We start from the raw sequence: 7,237 nt of genomic DNA, 5'->3' as shown, positions 1-7,237 counted from the left end.
TGGGTGGCGGTGCTGACTGTTGAGGGGACCGGGGACTTTGGGAGGAGTAACTGGCTCTGTCTGGAGTGGGTGGAGCTTGGAGAGGGGATGTGATGATGGGTTGGGGTTTTGTGGTAGGGCAAGTGGGGCTAGAGCCTGGGCAGAGTGGGTGCAGGAACGGAAGTCAAGGCACAGGACCGAATCTCCCCGTGCCCCTCCTGTCCCTAAGCGCTCTCCCCAGGGGCCACAGCAGCACCCTGGGCAGAGCCCACAAGCACAAGGTATGATTGACAGTGTAGCTCAAGACTCCTCCCCCTCACCCCACCACCCTCACCCCTGGGATGTGTGATGGAGTGGTGAGGCCAAAGAGCTAGCCCCCTCATGGAGCAGGGAGAGCCTGGGAGCTGCCTGTACAGACAGCCGCCATGCTGGGAGCTGCTGGGGGGAGTGGGGCCCAGGGTCCCTTCGAGGTGGCGGAATCTCAGTCAGTGGTCAGCTGTACACTTGGCAGGAACCAGACCAGTGTTAACACGTGCCATTTCACTGGGTCCTCACAACTTCAAAAAGCAGGGAGCATTTTGAATGCTTTACAGAGAAACATAGAGGGTGGGGTGGGGGAGGCTCAAGCAGTGACCAGAATTTGTATCCTGTCCCTTGTCACTCCCTCTGCTTACTCAGTCCTCCACCTACCAGCAAAGTGTGCTTGGGCAAGTCCCAGCACCTCCTGGGTTGTCAAGGGCTGCACCCGTGTCTAGAATAGGGCCCGGCCCTGTGAACACTTGAGGAAATCCTGCAAACGGCACACTTGGGACGTGTTAGCATTTCAAGGAGCAAGGGTGCAGGTGGGCAGCTGGCCATCAGGTGACTGACAGGAGCCTGCCGTGGGCTCCATGTGGCCTCGCTCCCCCCTCATCCTGGGCTCTGAGCAGCTTCACCAGGTGTGGTTTGGGTTTTCGTTCCAGCCTCAGACTTCCTTCCCCAGCCCAGCCAGCCCCCCCCACCCCCCGCACCCGGATGTGGTGACAGAAACACTACTGTATCAACCTCAGCGGCCCCCAACAACCAGGAAAGGGGGGCTCATCTCACGGCCCCCATCCACAACCATCCCTGCTGGTCTGGAACTCAGTCGGGAATATGGCCCACCTCTACTAGGATACTTCGGAGCTCAAACCAGACCTTGAGCTCGATGAATGGGGTGGGGTGGTAGCAACTGGTTTGATCTTGGACAAGTCCTTTTGCCTCTGAGGGTTTAGCTTCCTGTATGTAAATTAAATAGTAGCCACTCTTAATATCTGGGGAGGAGAAATCAAGTATGAATTGCTTCTGAAGGAACTGAAAGAGGCGTTTTATTAACAGACTGGCACACGGTAGGCTGTCCAGCAACGTTGGATGACTGAGCGCTTGAGGTGCCCACCCCTGTATTCCTGCAAATTACAGCGACAGCCACCATGTACTGATCTGCTGTGTTTCAGGCACCGTTATACAATCTCATTAATCCCCACAAAGACCCTCTGAGGTCAAATATATTAACAGATGGAGAAACGGGCTCGGGGAGGGGAAGTCGCATACCTAAAGTCACACAAAGACAAACGCACATTTCCCCAGAACAACCCGCTTTCCATCTGTGAAACGGTGTGGGTGTGTTGTCCTCACTGATCGCTGTGGCCCTTTCAGGCACCCCAAGCCTTTGGCTCTTCACCTTCCTGAGGACTAGGGTGGAGTGGGGAGCAGAAGGAAGGGAACTACACCCCCACCCGCCTTCTGCCTGACTCCTGAACAGGTGACCCAGGCCTGGTTCACTCCATGCACCTTGCCCAAGGTTGCTGGAGACAAACCTGAGGCCAGGACCTCTGCCCATCTGGGTGCTTCGGTCTGGGGTTCTCAGCAACACCCCTTCTGCTGGGTGGTGAAGGGGGCACAGCTGGCTATCTGGGAAAAGGGAGGCGGAGCCCAGAGAGCCGACCGGACCTGACACCCAGTTTCCCACCCTTTCCCCTGCGGTGGGCGCCGGATGCAGGCCAGGCGGGAGGGCCCCCTTCCTTAAAGGGCCAGGCACCACAGCGCCCGCCCCCGCGACCTGTGGTGGCGGTGAGGGTGGCTCGCCCCTCCCTCTCCAGCTCAAGGAAAAGTTAACTTTGCAGACTCGGGTGTGTTGTGGGGAGAGATCGGTCCTACCTCCCTGCCCCGCATCTCCCACCAACCGCCCCCGGATCGGGTCAGGAGAGGTGCCGCCCCCAACTCAGAGGTGCTGGGCCCGCCCTCCCCTTCCGCCCCCTCGCTCGCTCCGCCCTCTCTCTGGCGTCACCGAGGCCGGCGCCGATTGGCCGCCTGCACCGTCGCTCCGGACACTTCCTCCTGGGCCGCGGCAGCGGAGCTAAACTTTGGCGAAGGAAAAAGAGCCACCGGCGCCCGGCGACCCTCCCTTGCCCCACCTCCACCGCGGCTGGTAACGCCCCCTTCTCCGCGGGCCCCCGACCGAACTTTTTTCCAACTTCCGAGATCCGAGAGATTCCCTCCTTAGCACCGGGCCCTCTGCCCATCCCCGGGCCCGTCGGATCCCTGGGATCCACTCGATCCCCGACTCAGAGACTCCCGCCCTCCACCCCCAAGGTTTGATGAGCCCCACGGCCCCCCCTTAATTGGATCCTCTTCTTAGAGCCACTGGATTCTGGGGTCACCCCTGCTCCTTTCCAATCCTTTTTCTTTCCAAGGGGCCTTTGGATCCTGGGTCTGCTGATCTCTGCGACCCCGACCTTCTAGATCTTCTTTGATTTCTTGGAAACTCCCCATCGCTGGGCCCCCCAAACACCATCTCTTTTGTCTGATAGTCTGTGACCCCTTGATTCCCGGGCGTCTAACCCACTGGATTCCTTTTCTCTAATTCCCCAGGATCCCGCCATCGTCGAGTCCCCTCAACCTGCCAGATTTCTCTTCTCGGACCCGGGATCCCGCGCTCCCGCTCCCAGGCTACGAGTTCCCTGGATACAGCGTGCTCCCGGGCTCTCCCAGCCGGACCCCAGGCGGGCGCCGGGCGGCGGCTCCCGGGCCTCCCATGGCTGCCGCCCCCTCCCATCCCGCCGGGCTCCCGGGCTCTCCGGGGCCGGGGTCTCCTCCGCCCCTCGGCGGCTTGGACCTGCAGTCGCCGCCGCCGCTGCTGCCCCAGGTTTCGGTCCCGGCCCCGGGCCCGGGGGTCTCCTTCCACATCCAGATCGGGCTGACCCGCGAGTTCGTGCTGCTGCCCGCCGCCTCGGAGTTGGCCCACGTGAAGCAGCTGGCTTGCTCCATCGTAGACCAGAAGGTGAGGGCGCAGGGTTCCCCAGCCCAGCTTGGGGAGAGGTCCGGCGGAAGTGTGCGCTGACCGAGGCGACCTGGAGCCTGGCGTAGGGGAGGGGGAGGAAGGGGCTCTAAACCTTGGGAGCATGAGGGATGGGGGTAGGGCACTGGCCCCAGTTGCCTCTTTACCCCACTACCCGTCTGAGGGAGGCCTGGGCAGGGGTGGGGTGCCCCAGAGGCCTCCCCAAATTGCGAGTCCTTGCATGTTGTTTTCTGCAGCGGGCAGGGAGGAAGGGAGGGGCCCACCAGGTGTGGAAGGAGGGAGGAGGAAGGGGCAGGTGGGGGCATCAGATGGGGGTGAGGGAGCACCTCCCCGCCCAGGCCCATCCCTGACCTCCCATTTGGTGGAAAATAGAAATTGAAGCCAGGCTGGCCAAGGCGATCGGATGACATGTGTGGGTGTGGGTGCTTGCACTGGCTGCCAGGGGCAAGTGAGGTCTCGGAGCCTAATCTCTGCCCTCCCCCAGGCCTGAGGTGTGTGTGGAGGGACAGGCACCTCTTCCCAAGGTTCAGAGGCTCTGGGGACCCCCCCCCCCCCCCCCCACACACACACACTCTAATGCTGCCTATTAAAACCGGCCTTCCCCAACCCCACTCCACTCTTAGCTTTGGGCACCAGGGTCACCGGTGGGGGGAGGGGGCTGCGGGTCATGGCAAAAGGCAATCAGGTGGAACTTGGTGGTGCCTGAATCCCAGAACATGAAAAGTCAGAATAGTGGGCTTCTCTGTTGTTCGAATTCTGGGCTGTCAAAATGTTAGCGTGTTACAGAATTCTAACTGGGAATATGCTACTGTAGGTAATTGAATTCCTCTGATACAAAGCATTCAGACATTAGAATCCTAGCTTGCTGAAACACTAAAACATTAACATGTTGGAATATTAGCTTCCTGAGTTGTTGGAATGCTTCAATGCTAAGATATTCAACTACTCGAATCCTAGTTTGTCAGACTCCTAGAACATTAAAATACTAGCCTACTCGTAATCTAGGTTGTGGAAAATCCTGAAAGCGATCAGGAGGATATGTTGAACTCTAGCATGTCTGATCTTCCTAGAATGTAGGCAAGTTAGAATCCTCACATCTCCAAGTGTTAGAATCTTCTGACTCCTGGAAATGAGTTCTTTGGGCTTCAGAGAAACATCTGGAACTGGGCCAACTCCCCCATTTTACAGACAAGAGCTTAGAGAAAGACTTTCCAGGCAGTCAGGGCCGAGGCGGCGGGTCACCTTGGACCCTCTCCCAGGGGGCAAGAACAGATAGGACTTCCTTTGCCCCCCCCTCTGCCCTCCGCTCCCCCCCCCCCCAAAAAAAAAAACAACAACAAACTAGCAGCCCCAGCTCCACGCCCAACTGAGCCTGCTCTTTGGGAAACAGGCTGGGGGGAGGGCAGACGGTCCTCTGGGTGGATGCTCTGTGCAGTGCTCAGGTCTTCAGCCTCCTCCCTCAGGCCTCTCCCCGGTTTTATTTTCTGCCTTCTCCGTCCAGGTGTGGTAGGGCCCCTTTCCTTCCTTCCAGCGGCCCCACCTGGGCCGTTTCACTTTCTGTTCTACCGCGTTTCATTTCCTGCCCCCTCCCAAATTGGGGACCGGGACACCTGGGTCCTTTGGCCTTTGGGTGGGGAGCATCCTCCACTTTTCAGCTCCCTTAAGCCCTAGCCATCCCATAGCCCCCACCCCCCAAGAGTCCTCAAGTCCCTCCTTTCAGCTCGCCCTGCCCAGACGCTGGGCCTGGAGCCAGGTAACAGGGACAATAGATCCAGGAAGGAAGCTGGGGGGGCGGAGGAGGGGGGCATAAGGAAAGGGGTGCTCACTTAGACCCCCACCCCCACCCCGATCTCCGGGAAATTCTAGGTGCCCAGGCTCCGGGAGCAACTCTCCTTCCCACCCCAGTGCGCCCATCCAGCCGCCAAACTCTGGCCTGCGCTCTCTCCCCAGCAGCACACCTTTCCTCGAGCCCTGGCGCCCCGCCCGGCTCGAGCTGGGCCTGGGAGGGAGCGGCAGGAAGCGAGGGGCTGCAGGGTCTCTGCGTTTCCGGGGGAAACAGGCGGCCCTGCCCTGGGAGGGTCCCAGACCGCTGCTTTTCCGACACCCCCTCCCTCTCCCGCCTCTCAGTTCCCCGAGTGTGGCTTCTACGGCCTTTACGACAAGATCCTGCTCTTCAAACATGACCCCACGTCCGCTAACCTCCTGCAGCTGGTGCGCTCGGCTGGAGACATCCAGGAAGGCGACCTGGTGGAGGTGGTGCTGTCGGGTGAGAGGCCGGGCTCGCCGAGGGGCGGGGCCTCGCGCGGGGGCGGGGCCCCTGAGCGTGTGGAAGGGAGGTGGGCCCGGAAAACTTGCTCTTTAAAGTGAGGAGCCCCGGGTTCTCCGCTTCTCCGCCGCAATGGGTCCGGGTACTGTTGCGCGCGCGCGCGCTGTGGAGTTGGCTGAACGTAAACCATCCGCAGCAACACGGATGCATTTCCCAGACCTAATGCTGAGAGAAAGGAGCCAGACACCAGGCCACGCTCTGTGTAATTCCATTGGCGAAGCGCAGACGGCTGCACCTACGCTTTGGTATTAGAAGCCAAGAGGCGGGGCGCCTCTGGGGAAGAGAGAGTTGGGGTGGGGGGTGGGGGGCACCAGGGAGCTTCCTGGGGACTGGTTAAGACTTCCATTGACCCCCCGGGGGGCTGGTGACACGGTGTGTCCGGTTGGGCAGTTCACGGAGCGTGCGCTTCGGTGTCCTTGCTGGCCGTAAGCCAGAGGTGGATGTGAAGTTTAAAGTGTCTTGATGCCCATGCCTCCTTCCCAGTGAAGTGCTAAATGCAACCGGACTCTGCAGGGCGTGAGGTGCCCCTGGCACCTGCATTTTCAGCCAGAATCGAGTCCACCCCCTGGCCATCCCCACGCTACAGATGGGCAGACTCTCTTTGACAGTTGATGACCCTTGGTTCTTTCAGGAGGGAGGGGGGGTGGCGTATCTGCCTTATTCATGGCTGCATCCCCCACCCCCGCACACACACTGCCCCTTGCGTACTGCAGTGCTCAGTGCAATTTGGATTTAATTCCCTTGTAACCTTATTCAGGTTTTAACTGCCCTCATATAGACTAGCACCTCTTAGATTTTTAAAAATATATATTTTTTATTGATTTCAGTGAGGAAGGGAGAGGGAGAGAGGGATAGAAACATCAATGATGAGAGAATCATTGATCGGCTGCCTCCTGCACGCCGCCCACTGGGGATCGAGCCCGCAACCCCGGGCATGTGCCCTTGACCGGAATCGAACCCGGGACCCTTCAGTCCACAGGCCAGTGCTCTATCCACTGAGCCAAGTCAGCCAGGGCACCTCTTAGGTTTTTATCTTCACCCTAGGCTCTCCCCTAAAACCAGGTCTTATTCACGTAGCTGTCTCCCTGACACTTTCACTTGGCATCTCCAGGCGTTTCAGACATGGCCTGCCCAAGACGGAAAGTGTATTTCCCCTTCTAAACCTGCTCTTCCCGCAGTCGCCAGCATCTTGGGGAAAGGCACTACCCAGGTGCCCCTGCCCCAAACCTGGAGCATCCTTGACTCCTCTTTTTCTGCCACCCACTCACCTTATCTGTCATCAAACCTCCTGGTCCTACCTTTAACATACATGCTGAATGTATTTTGGATTACCGCCACTGGTCCAAGCCGCCATCACCTCCTGTCTGCATTATTTCAGTAGCACCTCAGTCAGGTCATGACACTCCACTGCTCAGAATCCTCCCATTGCCCTGGGAGTAAAATACAAACTCTTCCACATGGCCTCAAGGCTGCCCCTGCTAATTCCGTGAATTCTTCTCTTAACACTGCCCTCCTTACTTTCTTCGTTCCAGCCATGCTTGCCTGCCCCTGTCCCTGGACCAAACCCAAACTCCCTCCTACCACAGGGCCTTTGCACGTGCTGCTCTTGGTGCCTG

At 59.0% G+C, this 7,237-nt stretch overlaps 1 protein-coding gene across 2 annotated transcripts in view; it reads left to right on the top strand.

Moving 5' to 3' along the window:
* The first annotated feature begins 2,318 nt into the window (after positions 1-2,318).
* PRKD2 (protein kinase D2) overlaps positions 2,319-7,237 on the top strand; it is a 30,047-nt gene continuing 25,128 nt past the window's right edge. Inside the window, exons 1-3 of one of the 2 annotated variants that reach the window (XM_054710292.1) lie at positions 2,319-2,425; positions 2,869-3,277; positions 5,423-5,561. In XM_054710292.1, the coding sequence (XP_054566267.1) occupies positions 3,032-3,277; positions 5,423-5,561 (385 nt within the window). In that variant the 5' untranslated portion in view covers positions 2,319-2,425; positions 2,869-3,031. Of the gene's footprint in view, positions 2,426-2,510; positions 2,590-2,868; positions 3,278-5,422; positions 5,562-7,237 lie in introns of those variants that run through there. The other variant, XM_054710293.1, reaches the window with a different exon arrangement.

Source organism: Eptesicus fuscus, chromosome 21 (assembly GCF_027574615.1).
Source record: "Eptesicus fuscus isolate TK198812 chromosome 21, DD_ASM_mEF_20220401, whole genome shotgun sequence".
Classification (NCBI taxonomy): Eukaryota; Metazoa; Chordata; class Mammalia; order Chiroptera; family Vespertilionidae; genus Eptesicus; species Eptesicus fuscus.
Note: the sequence above shows the minus strand (reverse complement) of the source record. Positions and strands in the feature narration are given on the sequence as shown.